The sequence below is a fragment of the Poecilia formosa genome, unplaced genomic scaffold, assembly GCF_000485575.1.
Source record: "Poecilia formosa unplaced genomic scaffold, Poecilia_formosa-5.1.2 Scaffold94, whole genome shotgun sequence".
NCBI lineage: Eukaryota > Metazoa > Chordata > Actinopteri > Cyprinodontiformes > Poeciliidae > Poecilia > Poecilia formosa.
In genome coordinates, this window is record NW_006800033.1 from 811,490 (window position 1) to 833,861 (window position 22,372).

The 22,372-nt window shown below is 40.7% G+C and overlaps 1 protein-coding gene across 6 annotated transcripts; it reads left to right on the forward strand.

The window, feature by feature from the left end:
* Positions 1-319: 319 nt before the first annotated feature.
* LOC103142178 (disintegrin and metalloproteinase domain-containing protein 11-like) lies at positions 320-22,155 on the forward strand. Of its 6 annotated transcripts, XM_007558086.2 has the most exons (26): positions 320-1,176; positions 1,699-1,865; positions 5,852-5,928; positions 6,307-6,373; positions 8,514-8,596; positions 8,712-8,775; positions 9,357-9,414; positions 9,956-10,137; positions 10,532-10,603; positions 10,729-10,895; positions 10,972-11,056; positions 11,256-11,346; positions 11,863-11,914; positions 12,355-12,454; positions 12,597-12,668; positions 12,778-12,870; positions 13,728-13,808; positions 13,891-13,941; positions 14,019-14,082; positions 14,179-14,284; positions 14,377-14,496; positions 14,667-14,835; positions 15,927-16,038; positions 16,783-16,873; positions 19,260-19,277; positions 19,497-19,610. In XM_007558086.2, exons 1-26 carry the CDS (start codon positions 975-977, stop codon positions 19,510-19,512), a joined length of 2,460 nt encoding a protein of 819 aa, XP_007558148.1. In that variant the 5' UTR covers positions 320-974; the 3' UTR covers positions 19,513-19,610. The 6 variants fall into 6 exon arrangements, with proteins under 6 accessions (XP_007558148.1, XP_016529875.1, XP_016529876.1 ...); XM_016674389.1 differs by lacking the exon at positions 16,783-16,873 and having other exon boundaries at positions 8,712-8,778; positions 19,497-22,155; XM_016674390.1 differs by lacking the exon at positions 16,783-16,873 and having other exon boundaries at positions 19,497-22,155.
* The last annotated feature ends 217 nt before the right edge of the window (positions 22,156-22,372 follow it).

Sequence of the window (22,372 nt, forward strand, 5' to 3'; positions counted from 1 at the left end):
CTCCCTCTTAACGGCATAAAACATATCATGATGATAATAATACAATATTTCTCTATACATTATCCGATTTAATATTTTATGCAATAGTCTAATTAGAGAGAAGTTTGAAAGATTTTCGTTTCTGTTTGCAGATATATGTTCCTCCTGTGCATCAGCAAATGAGAAAACGATTTCAGTTTTCCTTACCTGACGCTGTTAATCCATTTAACGCCTGTCAAGGCTTTGTGATACTTTTTTTTCACACTTGTATTTCATTTTCTGGAGAAAAAAAGTAGATCATACATTAAAGAATTTTGATTCACGTTTTATTGGAAAAGTCTAAATGAATCTGAACTGTCTGAGCTTGTTACCACAGAAACAAACTTGAAGCGTTAAGGCAGCGATGAGTCAGGGTTGTTTTCGCCTGATCGTCGGGACACACCTTAATCCCCTGCAGACCTGCAGCCTTGTCGAGATGGCAGCCTGAAGTGTGTGTCTCCGCCGTTCAAATCCGCACATTAACAACCTGAATGAACTTGTTCGCCGATCTCCTTTCTGGCTCTTCTTAGGCCGTGTTCTCCAGCCGTCGGACTGCCGCATCCTCTCCCTGCTCAGCGCTGCATGGCAACGGGAGGAGGAGGCTGCGCGGGATAAGGGAGGGTACCGCGGCCCCACGTGTCCTCCTCGCCGCAGACCCTTCGCAGTTCTGCTCGGTTTCCCATCCCTCCGTTTCCGCATACCGCACACACACATATACAACTCCAGCCATACACCCAGCGCCTACTACGCATCGGCGCAGCGCTGCGGAGCGATGCATCCGCGATGCGCGCTCTCTTGTTCCTCGCCGATCCCATCGCCGATCAGTCTGTAGGCCCGGATCGATTCATTTTTCATCTTTCTGATATGCAAATCCGGACTCTCCGTGGCAGTGCTGACCGGAGCTGAGAGGGCGAGAGGTAGAGAGGGGGGAGAGATGAGAGGACGCGCATCATCAGATGTTTAGCAGATTAACTTTGGATCCTCGCCATCATCTCTGCTGTGCGTTTTTTGATCTTTTTCCTCCTCTCCACCTGCCGGGCTTCTTGACATTTGGCGGGGGTTCTCCATGCGGTAATCGGAGGGAATATGTGAAAATCATGCTGGCGGTGTGGTGCTTCATGATCTTTGGTGCAGTGGGCGAGAGGCTTGCGGTGTCAGGTAAGCGAGGGGGAGGTGGAAGAGAAGGGGGGCTGTTCGGATCGAGAGCGGGAGCACCCTTTTCGTTTCCTTTGCATTTTTTCCCCCCCCTTGAGCAGCACTTTTCTTGCCCGGGATTTTATTGATGCAGGATCTCGGTGCCAGAATAGCTCACTGATCATCACCCTGTAGATCTGCTGCATCAACATGTTTCCACCGCAGGGTTTTCCACCTACTACAATAAACGTCTCCTTAACACGTAAACCCACAATGTTTAACAAATTACCTTCGAACCAATATTTACTTATAAAAGGACCCATTATATGCCTTTATGAGAGTCAGACTCTGACATAACTCCATTAATTTCCATCATAATACACCATATCCAATAAAGGTCTTAAAATAGCAACTGATCAAACACTATCAACTACATGGTGCTAAATTAGGTCACCAAGTGATCTTCCACATACATTTTTATTATTTATACTATATGCTCATTAAAACTATCAAGGCATTCTGTTGGAATCTGATGTTCCTGTCCAGGTGCAGACGGAGGACTGTGGGACTTGTTTGCCCCCTCAGGGCAGCTGGATAATGGGGAAACTGAGATCACCTATCCAAAGCGACTGGTGCAGCAGATCAAGTCGGAGGAGGAAATGGCTCATGACTTCTTGGATACCAGGGTGAAGAACAGCAGTGGGGACAGCTCGGTAAGTCACCTCTCAGACCCACATGTCTGTCCCCCCAACACCTTTATTTGCTCGGCGAGTTCTCAGTCCGGCAGGATTAATCTGGCAACCAGGGAAACCCAAGAATGACAACTGGATCTCATTAAAGACAAAACCATCCCTGAATGTACTGGATTTTTCACTTTCTTCTCCAGTTTTTACCCTGTTGCTACATGACATGTAATGCAAAAACTATTAGGCAGGAGGAAGCCACACTGATATTTATGGGGGTCATTTAAAGATGTCCAAGAGATGGGATTTTTATCATTACTCAGCAATCGGCAGATGAAATACTGACAAATCAAACTTTTCTTTCTAATTCATGGAATTTGCTAAAACTCAGAAAACCTGCTGTTTTTTGTTGATAAACGCATGAACCGAGTGCATGCTCTTTTAAGTGCATAAAGGTATGTTTTTTATGCATAATCTGTGATAATGTAACTTGTTAATTTCTTGTTAGTGTCATACTTGTGTGTCTATTAGGAAACCTGCTGCACAATAGTCAGTTTCCTTTAAAAAATCATGATTTATCAATGTGCATTGATATCAGTAAAATGGTTGTGACTCATTTAAATGCTGACTTCTGTTCTGGATTGTGTAAACTATCCAAAACAGCCTGCTTTGTGGGCAGAATTGTAAATTTAAAATATGTATAGCCTGTATTTTTTTTCCCAACATTTTGACATTTCTGCTGTCATCACCACATGACCCTTCATCAGATATTCGGACGTCATGTTCGTTACCATACTGAGCCCCTCCCAGGCTTTTTTATTATTCAGTGGTGTGTTCAAGTATGTCCCATTAAATATGAAACATGTCTGTGCGAGAAGTGCTGCATGGTGCAGGATGGTTCGAACACTCCCTGTCATTTATTTGAGTCATCTCTCCGAGTCTCTCTGTTTGATGAAGAATTACCAAGAATGTCAGCATCACACGACAGTGCTGCCGCACAATTAACAACATGTAGCGCACAAAAGAGATGCCAGTCGCAATGGTTTAAAAAGCCGAATTCCTACGTTTTCACCACATGCTGCCCTTTTCTTTTTGAAATATTGAATAAGGAGCAGGTAAATTTAGAAACAGCTGGGCTTGATGATGATCTAAACCCATTTCTCCTCCTCTGCAACGTCACGTTTTGCTCAAAATAGATGAATTGATCACTCCATTTACCGACACTTTCCACTTGCTAGACGGGCATCCAGAAAATAAACCGAACGACGATGCAGTAGTTTGGTTATCGCATTCTCTCCAAAACAGAAAACAATTCAGTGAGACATAAAATCAATGCTAAGATTGAGTAAAGTTGTTCCGGTGGCCAAACACAGGTGCATCTCAGTGAATCAGAATATAACTGATAAGGTGATTTATTTCAGTAAGTCGGTTCCAAAAGTTAAAAGCAGTATATTGATTTAATAGACACAGCAACATATTTCAATCTTTTTTTTTTTTGGCAAAACATAAACAAGACTCAGAAAAAGTTTCCAATGTGAAGAGTGAGAAAATACAATTTATTATTTAAAGTCAAACGTTTTCTCGACCAACAACAGAATCGCCAGTATTGTTTTGTTTTGTTTTTTTTAAATGCAGCCGATGGGGGAAACTTCTCATAGTGCAGACATCAATGCCACACAGCACCTTCTGTCATCCCACACTGCAGGATCTATTACCTTGGTAAACACAGCTGTGTGGGATATCACCGTCGCCACTTGGGATTTCTGAATGAGCAGAGGGAGTTCAGAGGCGGCTCGCTCTTGGAAGTTTATGACGAAAATGTTTGGAGAAAGAGGCTACAGGCTGATTTCCTGCGTGCCACTCTGCATTGATGCCTTATTTCATGGAAAAGAAAACCTTTTAACTATGTTGAGTTCATATACTGAACAGTACTTTGACATACTTTTAAATTTACTTTAAAAGTCTGATTATGTTCAATAGGAGAATATTTGGGTTTGCATGAACTTCTTTCAGTGAATTTCCATTTTGCAAAAAAAATGTAAAACTTAAATGAACTTATCAATGATTTTCTGCTTGACTGAGCTGCATCTGTGTAAGACCGAGTTTATATATTGAATAATATTAATATTTATTGATGGAACATATTTAGTAAACCTACATTTATTTCCTTCCCTTGGTAAAATAGTTTGATTTTACTTTTTTTTTTTATTAATTCAAATGGAACTTTGCAAAAAATGATAAAATCACAGTTTTTATTAAAAAAAAGTGATCTCTCAGTGGAAATCCAATTGCATGCGGACAAACCAACGATGGTAAATTAACTCGGATGTAATTCATCTCACGGAATCAGTAATTCTCTAAACGCCAAATTCAACATAGGTTATCTGGATAAGGAAGCCAATAAATTGCATGAAATCTTCTTTTAAGCTAAATTTACTACTCTTATAGTGCAAAAGGCAATGAGTGACAGGGAAGCCAACTTTATAGGGAGGTGAAAGGAAAGTCACACAAACTAATTCAGAAGTTCAAAATTGCAAAAAAATTTTTTTCCCCCCATCAATTTTTTTTCATTATTTATTTATTCAATTATAGCACTTTTACCAGAAGATCCAAGTTGAAACATGAAACTAATCATTTTCAACCTTCAGAGCGGCCTAAACATTTTTTAACTTAAGTCCTCATTTCGCTTTGTTTGTCAAGTTGCAGTTGTCTTAAACTCTTCAATTGACTCCGGTCAATTGCTGTCTTCTAGAAACAAGAGATGAAGATGAAGAATTTTATTTTTTTTTTAGTATCGCTGAGCATCAACTAGCCCAATTCCACATAAACATGACTTTCTGAGCTGAAATTGAAAGTTCTGCAAACGCCAAACCAGAGCCGAGAACTAAATTTGATGCAAAACTGTTGAGTCGTGTCATCACTCTCTTAGAGATTTTGAGACCTTCTGCAGGGCAAATACACTTAATGCTAAAATTGAGTCACAACAGACTTTTTAAAATCTACATGTATACCCCTATTATCTTTATTTTCAGCTGAAATGTACAGGATATGTGTCACATTAAGAGTGGAAAAGCTTTCAAGTGTATCACATTTTCATTTTTTGAAAACAAAGGAAGCATTTTAACTCGGCTGTGCAAACATCTGAGAGTAGATGAGATGGTTGCCAGCGTGCGAGCGTTTTGACACAATCCAGTGCTGACAAAATAATTACTCGAGAGTGATCATTCGTTTTAAAACCACGAATGATGTGACGCTGCAGCGATCTGGCAGGAAAACACACTTTTTAAACATCTACAACTTTATCTGCTTGTAAAGTTTGTGTTTCATCAATAAAAGCTCTGGGACGGCTTCCAAAAAGGGCCTGAGTGATGAAACTGTCCTGTTAGACAGCTAAAGCACTGCCACACATTCACATTCTGTACTGTAGCAATGACAGAGCGTGTTCAGTTACTTCAGCCTGTCCAAGACAGTGGTGAGAAATATGTTGTCTGTGCTCGCTGGAGGGAATAATTTGTGGACAGTGATGCATTTTATTGAAAAGCCCAATGATTCACTGGGACCCTGTTCCTCCAGACAGAAATCAAAGCCAGGCTGGCACAGTCGGAGCTGCCTAGTGTGTAGTAGATCTCTCTCCGTCTTTTTCCGGCCCTACTGTCTCCTCACCTCCACCATGCTGGCAGCTGTCCATTGGGGACATCGGCACAGCTTGACTGATTATAGACAATCCACGTCTAGTTCTGTCCTCCTCCACCTACTTCCCTTCTGTGACTGTCAAGTCCCCCTCTATCATTCCTCTCACAATTCTCTGTCACACATCGAACAGGCACAGCTCTGTCAATCAAAAGGGCCTTTATCAGTCAACTTAATAAATCAGTTGGGATGTTTTCAAGGTGTATCGATCCTTGCTGAATTATTCATGAGTTTATGGGGAATCAGCTTAGCTCCAGCTAAGTGGTAAATGTAATAACTGTTTCACTGCAGCAGTTAATGTGAGTTACATTTTATTCCGTCTGCAGCCCGTCCACCTGGCTCTGAGCTGCTTTCAAGTCGAAGCCTTCGGACGCACCTTCACTCTTGACCTGGAACTAAACCAGTTAGTACCATCAGATCTGTGTGTGTGTGTGTGTGTGTGTGTGTGCGTGTGTGTGTGTGTGTGTGTGTCTGTGTGTGTTTTCCCATCCTTGCTCGTATCAATGAGCACACCTAATCTTCTGCAGCTGATCTCATTAGCATTTTCCCCGCTCATACGCAAATGCACTTAGCGCCTCTATTATGCTACACGACAAGATGGGGAATACCGACGCTGCAGTCTCACAGGCACACACACGTTTTAATAGCAAAGCATGTTAATAGGTCTGGTAATTCTGTGTGGAATACATCTGAGGGGAGAACCTTTGGTGTGAGATATCCCAGAATACATTTCCTCTGATCTTGGCACAGATATTGATGGTTATCTCTCCTCTTCTTTCAGTCACCTGCTGTCTTCAGATTATGTGGAGAGGCACTTTAACTATAACGGCAAACCACTTCAGTCTGTGGTAAGAGTTTCTCTCTCTCTCTCTTTTTTTGTTTTTTTTACATCTGCACTAGGGGGCAATATTTGCTGATGCCAATGTTGATGGGGGACTTGTTTTATTTAGTGGTTTGAAGAGGTGACCAGAGTTTGCAGTGCAGCGTTTTAGACTGTTCTTCATAGTCGTTCTTCCTGGATATCAGAGTTTGAAGAAACACAACTTGTCCAGAGCAGACCATTTAACATGCTGATCCTTTCACATTTTAAAACGATTAACTTTTGTTTTTATTGCGATTTTAAGTGGCGGTCCAACACAAATTAGTGTCCAGTTTCAAAGTGGAGTTGTATATAAAGGAGAATCTGAAATCTTTTATTGTCATGCAGCGGAGAAATGTGGGTGTGTCATCCAGGCTCACACATCACTAAAATCATCGAAAATGTCATTAGGCTGAAAGCTGTAAGAAGAAAAAAGAAAACATAAGACACAAAATTTTAAATGACTTTTTAGAAAAGTAGAATAAAACCCAGGATTAATATTGTGTGTGTGTAAAAAAAATAATAATAATAATAATCATGCCCAGATTAGTTAAATTAAAAGTACAGCGTAGTCAGGTGACACTGATAAAAGTGTCACCACCATAAACAGTTGCTAATAAAACTGTTGCTACCAACGGCGTCACAACCAGCTATTAGATTTAAGTTCAAACCAGTGTTTCACATCCGGCCAGGCTGTGTGTTTTTTTTTTGTTTTTTTTTTTAAAAGATGATTTATTAATTTGATTAACATGAATATTTGTTCACACTAACATGCTCAAGTTGAATTTTCCAGTCTCATTGCTTGTTGCTGTGGGGTGAGGGGTGAAATAGATGCATATTTGTGTATTTATCTTAAATTTAGAAGCAGAGATGCTTTTTGTTTGCATTCCTCTTTTAAGGCCAATTTTTAGATTCATGGTTTGGCGGTTTGATCTCATCCTGGTGGTTTGTCTATTTATAGAAAGTGCATTATGTGCTTTCTGCTCTAAAGTAGGCTGCCGTGCAGACACTGATCAGGAGTGTTACTGGTGTGCACGTATGAGAGATTACCTGGCAGTTGGCCGAGGCCTTTCTAAAATGCTCAAGGCCAAAAAAAAAAGTAGTGTCACAAACCCACACAGACTCGCCAAGATAGCAGCGTGTGACTGAATAACAAACTTTACCATAACATTGGCACTGGGATAAACTTAAGCATTATAAGTAGTCTGATCACCATGTGGGATGGTTGTGATTTTTATACTTTTTTTTTTTTCTACAAATGTACCACTTACTGCCCCTCAAGCGCCCACCTACCCATCTACCCAGCCAGCACTACATGTCCCCACCCACAGTCGCTCCAAACTCTCCTTCAGTCCCCCTGACCAATCACGGGCTTGTTTCCACGGCAACCGGTTAGCTCAGCAGCATCATTAAGTTCTTGGCAGCCAAGAGAATGAAAGAAGACCAGGAGGGAGGGATGAGCAGAGCTATAGCAAGAGGAGGAGGAGGAGGAGAAAGGAGAAAGGAATAAGGAGTGAAATGCCAGTTAAAACAAAGGCATGATGTGCTTTGGCATTATGGCCATGTACGTGTGTTTGTAGGCAGGCGGGAGGGAGAGGGAGGCTGGCAGTGGAGACCTGCAGTCTGACCAGATTGTCACTCAGCTGGATGTAGGCCTCACGTGTCTGCGCTGCCGCGGCTGGACATGCCAGGCGTGCTGCTTTCAGGGCACGACGATCTGTGCCGTCGTTTCGGCCCGGGACCCATCCCGCTGAGCTCGGTTTGACTCAGGTGAAGCCACATTTCTCTCCCGTAACTAGTGGCACGTCCCCCCTGCGGCTGCAGCCTGGCAGATAGTAGTGTCCTTGAATTTTAGCCTGCTTAGTCCACACTTGATTCTCAAATCAAAACAGTGCTGGCAACATGAGTGTTGATTTATTGGAGAGATCCTTGAGCGTGCCCTACCGCCACCTCCAGCCTTATTGTGAATGAAGAACAGGAGAGTGGAGTAAACTCAAGTAGGTCACCAACTATGCTGTAACTGATGGTGAGGGAAGAGGAAGAGTGGTGGCATCTAATGAAGTAGAAAAGCAGCTATATACAGCCTGGGGTCTTCTATGAAGTATTTTTTTGTTTTGTTTTCCTTGCAGGGAGGAGAGCACTGCTACTACCAAGGAAGACTAAGAGGTTTACCAGAGTCCTGGGCAGCTGTCTCCACTTGTCACGGCCTCTGGTGAGAAACCAAGCCATTATTTCCTTTTTCCAAATCCTGCTTACCTTTCTTTTCTTGCTTATGTTTTTATTTTATTTTCCTGCATCCACTAATTTATCTTTCTGTTGCTTTGCAGTGGGATGTTCTCTGACGGTTTCTACTCTTATGGAATTGAGCCTATTCACAATGCGAGCCGGAAGGTAAACTTTCACTTAAATGCACAGTGTGGAAAGCTGAAAAGGGTTCAATTACGAAAACGTCCAAAAGTTCTCAGTTTCCCCACAAAATAACATTGGAAGAGAGTTGTTTTACTAAAACAAAATTGAATGCATCAATATAGCAACGTATTGTTTTTATCTGTTGGTCAGATTGTTTTTTAACTTGCTTTAGCATTTATAGCACCATTTTATTTTTTCCAAGTTATTTTATTATTTGATTTTTTTTTTGTTTTGTTTTGTTTTTAGTTAGCTCCTAGTACCTCATCCTTGCTGGTTAGCAAGGGTGAGCTTTGGAAACCATTTTGCTAGAGAGCCTATGCTAAAATATGTAATGAATTGTGGGTTTTACCAACAATTTAGGTAAAATTTAAAAAATCTTGATGATGTAAATAGAAGAGGCATTTAACTTGATACGGAGCAGACCTTCCTGTTTGGTGGAGTTTGGTTGAATACCTGACATTTTTCAGAGAAATTTATTTTTTCTTAAGACATTTAACTCTGAACAAGTATTGAGGGACAACGACTCCTAAGGTAACCACTGTTGTGTCTGTTTTCTACTTTAGGAAGGAGCTCACTTAATTCGCAGGATGCCCGATATCAGACTTTCCCAGCACTGCCCAGGTGAGCAGTCTTAAATCAGACCTTTCAGACTCCCACTTAAAGCATATCAAGACTGAATAAATGTGGTTTAGATACACAAATATTGGCAGCTCTGGTAAAGATGTGTAAAAAGACTCAAACCTTTAAGTTGAACACATTAATCCAATTTATTATTATTTTTTTACACAAATCCTCTTTGCCAGTAGGACAACACTCACTTTGCTTATTTCACAATGTTTGAGCGTACAAAGAAAATAATCTCTACATCATTTCTCATGTTCTTCACAATTAACTGAACAAAAATGCGAAGGATTTTACAAACTAAAAGCAAAAAGCCTGACAATAATCTAAGAAAATAAATTCAAATGTAAAAGAAATAGAACGTAAGAATTAACCGAGTTACTCAACACAAATAAATGTGCTTATACGGCAACACCAGTCGAGCAATAATTCATATAAGATACAAACACAAAAGGAACAAAAACCCAAAGGAGGAAAAGTGTGTCCGTGTCGCCCCCAATGATAAATTTTCGTACCTGCAGCTCTGAATATGTGCTTTCAGAGTGTACAGAGGACAGTGAGCAGGACAGCAGTGAAAGTGTTGAAGACGACGGTAGACCAGAGCGAACGGAGGACCGGCAGGTGACCGCGGGGCTGAGAAGATCCAAGAGGTTCGTCCGCAGGCCCTCTGTTCAGACTGAGACCAAATACATTGAGCTCATGGTGGTAAACGACTACGATCTGGTGAGTTCAGGATGTAATTCTAGCACTCCGCATCAGCTGTCGCATTTTGTTTTGTTTTTTTTCCCCCCCGTTTGTTGTCTTTCTCCACTAATAGCAGGAGAAAGCATATTTAAGGGTGTTTGGTCATTAGTGCAGCTGTACCCAAATCAAGCAGTTTGCTGTTGTTTGTTTGATGAATGTAATGCATGCCAATCCATTTGTAATTTAAAAAAGTCCTAAAAGGGACTAGGATTGTGAAAATAGAAGAAAAAAAACAGTAAATCAAGACTGCTTGTATTTATGGAAATGAACTTGGATTTCCTTTTTTTGTCAGTAAAGATCCGTACCATTGTGTGCTGGAGTGCATGAGAGATCCATTTCCTAAGCCATCTGTGGACCTTTTCTCTCTCCTCAGTTTGTGCAGCTGCGTCGCTCGAGCAGCCAAACCAAAAACTTTGCCAAAGCTGTAGTCAACACAGCAGACACGGTGAGGAACCGTAAATCCTCCTACACCCTAACGCCACAAACACCACCTGTCGGGATGCATGTTCTCATTTGGGAAAGGTCCACGTCTCCGCAGTGGCGGTAACAAAAGTCGATCTCTGTCGTCAGATCTTTCAGGAGCAGCTGAACACCAGGATTGTCTTGGTGGCCATGGAGACCTGGACCTCGGAAAACCTGATGCCGGTCGTGGAGGACCCGCTACTCACGCTGCAGAACTTCATGAAGTACAGGAAGGACAGCATCAGGGAGCAGAGCGACGTTGTCCATCTTTTCTCGTACGAGGACGAGAATCTCGACTCTAGATCCCAGTGGAGGTTTGATTTTAAACAATGCGTTTTCTGTGCTTTCCAGAGGGCGTACATTTCACAGTAGCCGCAGTGGGACGGCCTACACAGGAGGGGTGTGTTCTCCAACGAAAGGAGGAGGAATTAACGAGGTACATTTGGCATTAAGCTCATAATTTAGAAAACGCCGATTATAACACTGTAGTCGTATTTGTTTTGAATCCTTTAAAATTGTTCAAACTGTGATGGTTGTTACCTGTGGAACAACGCGTCATGGTCAGTTTTTCTATTTCTTTGCTATTTTGTTTCAAATAATTATTGCATTTTAGTAAGTCTGTTTCTAACTTTCAGTATGGGAGTGTCGGGGCGATGGCCATCACTCTGTGTCAGAGTCTTGGCCAGAACATCGGGATGAGATGGAACAACGCAAGAGCCTCGGCAGGTAAGACAACACACAGAGGTTCGACATGATTTCACCCCTTTACCATCTCATATCTCCAGTTCATACTCGTCACTATTTCATCCCAAGCTGTTGCACTCGCATTTATATCCACAAACAATTTCATACATCTCAATTTTATCATTACTTATGAGTTTCTTTATGTTGTGGATTTATGGAGATGCATACATAAAATTGGTCAAATCTTATTTCTATTAGAGCGGACATCCAGGAATGCGAAGAACTGATCATACTGAAACATCGGTTCTTTTGCGTGACTTTATTTTCCCATTCTTCCATCTGAATCCAAATTGCTGAGAACTCTGAAAACAGATGGAATTGTGACCCAAATAATGTGCAGGAACCCAAAATAGCAGGCCAGGCTTTTTTTTTTTTTGACAGTTTCTAAAAAGTTTCTGTTTTGTAATATTTCCTTTCATTTTCTGTGGTGTTTAAAAATAGAAGTTATTCTTTGTATTTTATGTTGTGTTTTTTTTTCTTCTTCTTCTTCTTTTTCAGGTGACTGCAGATGCCCAGATGCCTGGGTGGGCTGCATAATGGAAGACACCGGGTAAAAAAATGGCTGTTTCTACCCTATTTGCTTAAACAAGTTAACGCCTTCATGAGATTTAAAGTTTCTTATTTGAAGCCTACATAGATTTTTCCCTTAACAGGAGACGCCAGATTGCTGTGTAGATTGTTACAAAATGTGAACTAAAAGTATTTACTACATGAGTGAATTGGACTGGGCTCCCCCGGACAGATGGGACAATAAAGATGTGAATTATTTGAGATATATCTTACTGCAGATGGGAACATTTGTGTCAGATTGCAAAGTGATGGCACACACACACACACACACACACCCACGGTTGATCTGGCATTCCTGACTGGCCAAAAAGCATTGCACTGTTTGTGTTTTAGTGTATGTCTTGGTCTTCATGCGTCTGCGTGTGTGTGGGGGTGTGTGTGTGTGTGTGTGTGTGTGTGTGTGTGTGTGTGTGATCACAGATTTTATCTGCCCAGAAAGTTTTCTCGCTGTAGTGTTGACGAGTACATCCAGTTCTTGCTCCAGGGCGGTGGGAGCTGCCTCTTCAACAAGCCGAATAAGGTGAGGATGATGAGGAGTGTGATGTCCGTCTCTGAATAGGTTCATCTTATAGATTTTATTCGTTTGTACACCTTCCCTCATTTATCTCTGTATTTCTACACAGTATTATCTTATAAATGTATATTTTTTTATTATATTTTAGCTGTTGGACCCTCCAGAGTGTGGAAACGGCTTTGTGGAGCCAGGAGAAGAGTGTGACTGTGGATCCCAGGTGGTGAGTAGCCAACTTTCCTTCACATTAAGCTTTATATTTCGACCTGAGATGATGTAGAGTTTAGTGGAACAGATTTTTATTTATTTTTTTCTCCTGTCTGTGGCTGTAGGAGTGTGCCCGCAGCGGAGGAGCCTGTTGTAAAAAGTGTACTCTTACCCATGATGCCATGTGCAGCAATGGACTCTGCTGCAGTGGCTGTAAAGTAAGTTGAACAAGAATCAAAGTTGCAGATCTATAAATTATGAAGATGAGTATCATTAATTTATACATTAGGCACAAGCAAAAACAAGAAATAGTTTCACCTGCATATGTTTGCCTTTTGCCACGTTTTTCTGATAAATTTGCTACAAAATCCTGATAATCATGTTGAATTTGTTCAACTCTACTTGGACTTTAACTTAATCCTTGCTTGTTGGTCAAATTAAGCTAATATTAAGCTTTTCTGCAACAATAGAACACTCTAAGGCTGCTTGATGCAAAACGAAGTACACATTTTTGGAAATGCTTCTTTTTCCAAGCCTTGTTTTACGCATGTTGAGTGTAACAACGCATGAATCCACATCTGTTTATGCATGACCTGGTAGGCACGTACCACATACATTTCAAACAAATAAATATTCATTTTCATCTCTCTCCAATCCACAATTATGCGCTTAAGTTGAAATAAAGGTAGAAATCCATGCCACTTATCGCTTTTCCTTCCACAATGCTGAAGAAAGGGTTAATTCTTTATCAAAAGAAACTCTACTATGCCACCTAGTGGTAGATGTGAGAAAAGAAAAAAATAAAACTCTTGTGGCTTCCAGTTTAATTTTTACCCAAGCATTGGTGGAAATTTAATCAGTCACATACACAAAATCAGGTGAAGATTGTTGCTAAACCTAAGCATAGTGAAATTTGAATGAGCAAATAATCCTGTCTTTATATTATTTCATCCATTTGATGCTATATAAATAGATTTCCTCCTTTTACGTCAACCTTTAAACTTTAAACCGCCAGTATGACACCTATATGAGGTTTTCAACAACTTTAAGTCTGTCTCACTCTGCCTCCTCCCAGTATGAGCTGAGAGGTGTTGCGTGTCGAGAGGCCGTGAACGACTGTGATATTCCCGAAACCTGCACAGGAGACTCCAGCCAGGTGAAACTTCCTGTGGAGAGCGCTGGATGAAACTGATGCATGTTGCGTGAGCGTTTATTTACGGGGTTTTGTGCTTTGGCAGTGCCCTCATAACGTCCACAAGCTGGATGGTTACATGTGTGACAACAGCCAGGTAAGATCTGGATTATTATATCTTCCGACTCTACTGCCGGGGCTTTATGCTTTACCTGCACTGTTTCACCTTCATAGGGACGCTGCTATGGTGGACGCTGCAGGACTCGTGATGGACAGTGCAAAGGACTCTGGGGCTATAGTGTGTATACAAACAGACAAAAACAATTACCTACTTCATCCTGTGACATAAACATGTGGTTTACATTGACCGCTCCACTTTTTAATCCTTGATCAGATTCAGCAGACAGGTTCTGTTATGAGAAGCTGAACGCTGAAGGGACAGAGAAGGGGAACTGCGGTCGGGGGGCTGAAGGGAAAGGCTGGCTGCAGTGCAACAAGCCGTGAGTAAAACAAGCTGCAGAGTTCTGAGCTGGATCCCCCAAAAACTACAGCCTGCAGTTTATAACTAAAGCATTTATTTCTCTCACCTCAGGGATGTATTATGTGGCTTCCTTTTCTGTGCAAACGTCACAACAAAGCCAAAATTTGGCGATCTGCAGGGTGAGGTGACCAGCTTTACCCTCTACCATCAGAACAAGTACCTGGACTGCAGGTAAGCTGCTGCAGCACGTCTGCAGCATTTAACAACCTGGACTGCAGGTAAGCTGCTGCAGCACGTCTGCAGCATTTAACAGTGCAAAAAAAAAAAAAACGTTCACTTTTAATATTGTAATTCCATTTGTCTTCTTCCACTTATGTGACGCTTGTGGACGCTTCACCCAGAGGCGGCCACGCCCTGCTGGAGGATGGCTCTGACATGGGCTACGTGGAGGACGGCACGCCCTGCGGTCCCAACATGATGTGTCTGGAGAGACGTTGCCTCCCCGTCGCGGCGTTTAACCTCAGCACCTGTACAGGATCTAAACTTGGACACATTTGCTCTGACCACGGGGTAAAGACATTCAGAACATGATTTGATTTTTAGATGGAAAAATGTGGGTGTTTATTTATTAAACTGGTTTTTCTTCTCCAGGATTATTTTAAAACAGAGGCTTGATATTTCAAATATTAAAAAAAAAATCATAATAAAATCCAAACTTACGTCTATGGATTCATGTTGTAAACAATATTCATAAAATATTCATTGTGGTAATATAGGTTGTTGAAAGTCTGGCGCTTTAATTTAATTTAGTTTTGTTTTATTTTCCACATTCTATTGATTTTTATTTTTGCGTGGACAGGCATTCAGGAAGAATAGAGTAAATGTTTAAAACATATATAAAAGTTCTGATATTCGTTATTAAAATTTATGTCAAAAAATAAGATAAATCATATAGAAAAATATTGGTGGTTTTACAATCACAGGGGTTTTCTTTTGTCTTTTTTTTCCAATATTTTTAACCAAAATACCTTATTTGTGAAAGAATCAGCACAAAGAAACGAGAAAAAATGAGCTAAGGATTTCACTCCATATATTTTTAGATTTCAAAAATAACTCATTTTACAATTAAAAAATGTTGATTCAAGAATAAAATGAGTTGTCCTAAAGGAGTAGATTATTTCAGCAGTGAGGTAATTGATTATGTCTCTTGTTCTATAACAAATCTATACATTTAAATATACCATTTACATTTTATGTGGATTTAGTGCCAGACTGTTTTTTTTATAGAGTTGACTTTTCTTTATATTACTTTTCCTATTTATTCCATTTTATTAAGACATTAAAAGCTAAATTATGGCATCTTGTGTTGAAAACTGACTAGAAGATCAGTTTACTTGTTCTGTGAAAACGTATTTGTACACTTACAGATTCCCTCAGTTTTTATATCATCAAACACATTTAATAATATCAGATGAAAATGGCCTGAGTAAATACAAAATCAATAGAGATTTGAAATGTTTTCATTTATTAAAAAATCTATCTGGAACACTTTTTGCTGATTTTTTTTTTTTTTTTCCACGTTGTACCCCTGTTTGCTTACTGTTCCCCCCAACCGTCCCGCAACAACAACAACAACAACAACAACTGCTTCTTTCCTGCAGACCTGCAGCAATGAGGTGAAGTGCATCTGTGACTGGGACTACACAGGAAAGGACTGCAGCGTTTTTGATCCCATCCCTGAGCCCACCGTCCCGACAGGCCCGGAGAAAAAAGGTCAGCGGCAGAACTCGAGCTTTCCCATCTCTCTCTCTTTCCCATCTCTCTCTCTTTCCCATCTCTCTCTTCCTCTCTCATCATATAATCCCCCGCTCATGGTCTCTTCTCACCACCTTCTCTCTGTGCTGAAACCACAAAGTGGGATAACTCACCTTATGTCATGAGGATGTTGAGCTGTGTGTTTTCCTTCCTGCTGAGTCTTGCTGGTATGTGTTGAGCGTATGTGCTGAAATGTGAATATGTGCGCGGTGCTTAGAGGTGTTTCTTTCGGGGGGGTTTTTTTGTTTTGTTTTTTTTGGGTTTTTTTCAGGCACTGCATTTTTTTTTAAGTGTCTCTTACTTTCTTGCAGTCTGCCAATGAGACAGAGAAATTAAGCAGCTGCTCTTTTAGGCCCAAAACGGCCACCCTGAGCAGGAGGGTGTCCAGCTGAGGGGGAATGAGAACAAAGTAAAACATCTCTCTCTCCTTTTTTTTTTCTTCGTGTAACTGTTGTCCCCCCCCCTGACCCCGTCCCACTGAACCTCCCTCGCTCACCTGCCACCCAACGTGATGGTCTCCCCCTCCCCTTCATCTCTCTGTCTCTGTCTGCAGGTTTCTCACCATCTGCCTCTCTCTCTCTCTAGTTGATGTTGTACTGTGTTGATGCGGTCTTCTGACGTGTGTTTTTTAGTGGTGTTGTTTTTGTTTCTGCCCCTCCTCTTCCTCCGCACCCTTCCTCCCCTCCCCTCCCCTCTGCGCAGGTCCCAGTGGCACCAATATCATAATAGGGTCCATCGCAGGTGCTATTCTCCTGGCAGCTATAGTCCTAGGGGGAACAGGATGGGGATTTAAGTAAGAGTTCTGGCATGCCTTTGTGTACCTGTCTGCTTCTACCTCAAGAACCCCCATCCACCCCTCCCACTATCACCAGTCTGAAATAGCTGCAACTCATTGCCCAGTAGCTGGGAGGGGAGCTGGGGAAGTGAACTCTGAGATGCTCTCACGCTTGAACGCTTTATAGGCTTTGAGATCAAATCATCACCGAGGTTGTTTTTGCTCACGTTTTCCTCCTACCTAAATGCGTTTTCCCGCTTGCAGCGACGGCTGAGCAGGAGGAAGATATTTCTCTGACAGGATCCGTTAGAATCAATCCGATCTACACCACTGGTGCCACGTCTGGAAGTTCCCCGTTACTTTTGTTTGCCTTTCTGGACCTTTCAAAAGTTCTGAAGAATCCCGAATTTATTTATGACTTTCTGTTAACCTTCAAAAGTGGTCTCTGTTAATGGTTCACTTGAAGAAAGTTCAACACNAAAAAAAAAAAGAAATGAGGGATGACTCAAGACTTTTGCACAGTATTGTTCATGTCGGCTTAACCTAAGCAAACTTTTTCCATTTCTACTTTTATTACCTTGTTCAAGCCTCCGTCATTCATTTTTCCTCAGTAGGCCTCATCCTCACTCTAGTGCAACAGACCACCTCTGCATGCTCGCTATGGCTCCCTCTGTAAGACCCGACCTAAAAGGACGACTGATGAATTGGATTATCTTTGAAAGGTTTTGATTTATTGCATGCTGTCGTTCCTTTTAGGGTCAGTGGGACAGTGCTGGCCACATTTATTAGGACTCCTGGTAAGGATGCATATAAAAACACTAAAGTCATGCATCATTTTCTTTGGATGTACAACTTCTTATTCAAAATTTTAGGGAACAAAAAAAACATTTAATTAAAGTACATTTGTTTAATTGGTTTATATAACATCATTGTTTTGTAGCATAACTATTGATGTTGCTGGTGGTAGTTGTTTGTGCAACCCCCTTTTGCCAAATGTGCACAACTTCATCTAATCTGATAACATTTTAGAGGATCAGAAATAAAGAGGGGGATCCTCGATCATTCTGCAAAACCACAAAATCTTACCAAGAGTTTGGTGTCTAGTTTCTAGTGCAAATATCTTGGCAAACTTGAGAAGAGACAAAACTAACTTACAAGTAACTTTTTTTTAGCAACATATAGAAGTTTGTTTCAAGAAATTAATTCCTTAATATTGAAGTTCCACTGGCAGATTGCAAGACATTTTTCCCACGTTATAATTTAATTTGTCCGCCAATAGAACAAATACTTTTTTATAAGTATTAAGGAATTTTTTACTTAAAACATGCCTTTGTATCTTGCTGAAATTTCATTTTTAAGTTTGTCTTGTTTCAAGTGTAGTAAGATATTTGCACTAAAAACTAGACCAAGATTACTTGGTAAGATTTTGTGGGGGGGTTTTTGCAGGGAATTTGTTCCAAAATCTCTGCAGATTATCCAGAGTTCTGTTTTCTCCATGCATTCTTCTCTTGAGGTCACCCACAGGTTTCATATACAGGACTGTAGATCAAGAAGATGGTAGAGTTTGTGTCTTGTTGAACCATTTCTGTTGATTTGGCCAAATGTTTTGGATTATTAATTAGCTGAAAAATCCAGGAATGACCCATTTGCACATGGTGGTAAAGTCCAGCATGTTCTTATTTGCATTCTCCTGGTGTTTCACAGCAGCACAGTTCTTCCTCTAAGTTTAGCAGTAAGCATGAGGGGTTCTCACAAAATGGCATCCTTTATGTCAGACCAATCTAGAATGATTGTTGCCAAAAATCTCAACCTTTTTCTCTTGCCAAAATTTAACAAATACAAATGTACAAAAGAGTACATTTAAGTTATTTTAAAATACTATTTCGGAGCTCACAGGGGGCTTTCTTAAAAACTATTAGATCTTAACGTTGGTTTTTGTTTCCTCTCTGAATAGATGTACTCAAATGTGGCTGGCACTGTGTGCATGAGTTTCTTCCTACTAGTCAGACTTATTAACAGTTTCTGCTGGATGTGATCTCGCCACTTTATTTTGACGGAAGATCATTTCAGTGAGACTGTCGGATGGATATCATGCTGAATTATCATTGTTGGATTTATGTCTTGTACTTGAATCCAACAGTGTCCTTCAGTGGAGCTAATTCAATAGAAACAATTAGAAGTTTTAATTCAATTCTAATTAATATTTCGCCCGTTTTGTGCAGCTAGTGTTCATGCTTCTTCATTTTGTCCCATTTTACGCAATGTTGTAACAATCTAAAGAAAAAAAACCCCAAAAAAACAAACAAACCACTGTTGTAGTAATTGTATTTGTACTTTCCCGGTCTTGCTGATTGAACATGTTCTGACTTTTTGTCTCCTTTCTTGGCTTGCTTCTGTGATGCAGGAACATTCGAAGAGGAAGGTACAATCTTAGAAAATATAATAGTCAACTTGTAACTTAATTCATTAAGATTATTTGGATGTTTTTTTTTGAGGATTATTTCACTCCTGCTTGACAACGATGCATCTCGATGCAACCTCTGCTTTGACTTTAAAGCTAAATTTGTATACTCGTGCCATTTTTCTGCCCGTCTGTGTTCATCTTCCTGCAGCTGTTTTTCCTTCTGTCCTTGTGTTTCAGATCTGGAGGAGGATAAGATCACTGTCTGTCTCTCTGTATGTGTCCTGTCCATGCTCGTCTTCCTCCTCGCACCGTGTCGTTTCCACGATAAAGAAGAGGGGAATGAAAAAAAAAGAACACACAAGTCTTCCATTTCAGCCCCGGGATCTCTCCAAATCTACGTAGATGATCACTTCCTCCAAACCCCCGTCTGCTCCTTCCATTTGTCCTCCTTTGGGACCCCCACCGCCCTGGGGCCCATGGGGCTCCTCTCTCGCCATACCAGCCAGATCACACTCATGTGGCTGCTGCCAGCTGAGGATTGTGTCCAGGCTTCACCTAAAGCAAGGATGTGGCTGTCCCTGTGGGAGACGCCAGGGGTCCTTATCCAGCCTAGAGGCCCTGTGAATGTGCTTTGGTGTCTTCTTCTCACAGCTCAGACATTCTGGGGGAAAAAAGTACACGTCGATGGTGGACCAATTTGATAAGAGACTCAGACCTGCCACTATTTCAGTCCAAGATTCAAAGCTGGACGAGTGCACAGACCGAACTAATGTGACAGAAGATGAAACGTTGGCTTTTTTTTTTCCTTCCAAAAAAATGGACCTGAGGTTCAGTACCTCCATAACTGGCCGTGACTTGGTGCACCTTTAACTGGACAGCTATCAGATCAACATTTGGAGACGAGGAAACGACTCCAAAAGAAATCCTACAATTGTCTGTTTGCATGTTTTCCAAACAGAGGCTAAGGAAAGACTAATTGCCAAAATAAGTCGTTTGCAGTGCCTTGCAAAAATATTCATACCCCTGACAACCTCTTGTCACGTAACAAAAAGTTTGTAGATTAAGTGAAGCTGAATAGCTTTTCACTTTTTAAAAAAAACAAATCTGAAGTTTGGTTTTCATTTGTATCCACTCCTCTTTTATTCAGATACCCTTAAATAAAATCCTAAGTCGCCTTCAGAAATGATCTAATTAGTAAATAGAGAAGCTGTTGATGCCACAGCTATTAATCGTTAATTTTACAAATCTTGCTTTTATGAACGAAGAAGCAACAAAAAAGTCAGCTTTGAGCAAAAATAAAAACACAAGTCAGTTTTGTCGTTTGTAACAGGCCAAGGAGGTTTTCACCAAGAGAGAACAAATGGGCAGATTTCTTATAGAGCTGAGCTGTGTAGATTGATTATCTCTATTAATACCATATAAATACCATATAAATTTAAAATGGTATGCGTGTCAGAAAACCAACACTGCATGTGAACCTGAACACACAATGCCCCTGTTGAAAGATGGTAGTATCATGATTTGGGGCATGCTTTTCAACAAGGAAGCTGGTCAGAGTAAAAGAGAAAGATTGATGGAGCTAAAGACGGAGCAAACCTGGAATAAAATCTGTTAAGATACTGAAAAACTCTTCAGATTGGGGTGAAGGTTCACCTTCAGCAGCACAACAACCTTAAAGGCCCATGCCTAAATCTAAAACTGTGGTAAGACTTAACTTTCTTTTCAAAAACATTATGTCTGAAATTTCACTGTGCAATTTTGCAAAGAATAATGGGACATTATGTTCTCTAGATGTGCAAAGCTAGTAAAGAGATAACCCATAAGATTTCCTCCTGTAATAACTTTAACAAGAGGCAACTCTCCATGTTTTTACCTAAAAGTATTAATACTTTCGCAAGGCACTGTATCAATAATTCTCAGCTTATGAGCATCTTATGCTCCACTAACTTCCTCCATGAGTTTTCAGGTAAAACGAGAAGCTACGTTGTTATGGTTTTGGGATCATTTTTTAAAAGAAACCACTGAACTACGAAGCAGCAGAGACCGTAACTTAGTGTTTTAAATGTCAGAACGACCAACGTACATTCCACTCTACCTGTCCGTGTGCCCTCACCTCTTCCAAAGTGTGTAGAAGGTTTACTCTGTATGTCTGCGATTGTGTGAGTGTAAGATATTTTTAAAGGAAGCCAGAATGTACAGTATTTGTGTTTACATTTAACGTAGGAGGCAGTCGCGTCCACGCACACGTGTAGACTCCTCTTAGGTAGGCAGGTTTTACCTCTCGTCTCTTTCTACGACCTGTTGGCGGCCGCAGCCAGGCGGCGCGTTGTTGCCAGTTTTTAAGTCTTGCATCGACAGGAAACGAGCACCTGCCCACTGTACGCACACCCATTTGTAAATATGTGCAAATTATACTGAATGTTAAATGCAACCCATGGAGCTTTACTGAAAGCTGTGTTAAAACATTTAGTTTTGTTTCCACTAATGAATAGCCTCTGATCTCTCGTCACAGCCTGCATTTGCAAAGCCCTCTAAAACACAACTTCCTTTCATGTGTCTCTACATGTGGCTTAACAGCCCTGTCTTTCACTAAATCTTTTGTACGTTTGTTGATAGCCACCAAGCCTCTGAGAAAAAGCCCCCCCGACCCACCTACCACAAAAAATAAATTAATAAATAAATAAAAAAAAAACTCTGAGGACCCTTTGCTGTACATGAGATTAAAGTTTTGGTTTGGGGTCCAAGAGGCTGTTTGTCTGATGCTGTCAGTGTGAATGAGGTCAGTTTGGTTTGTATGAGGTTTGCACTTTGCCAGATGCACTATTGTTATTACAATATGTACAGAGGGAGCATCAGATATGATCAAGAGGGGGTTAAAAAAAAAAGGAAAAAGAGGCATCTTTCACCATATTTTTAGACACTATCTTTTTGGACTGAGACAATAGGGAAAAAATCAACTGATGCTTGTAGATGGACTGAAATGAACAAAAATAAAATGCTGAAACATGAAGTCACCTCTTCTCTTACATTATCCTGCCTGTCTTTGGCTTTATATCTATAAAAATAGAAGGTATTACTATGATTTTTAAAGTGCGTGTACACTTGACATGCAA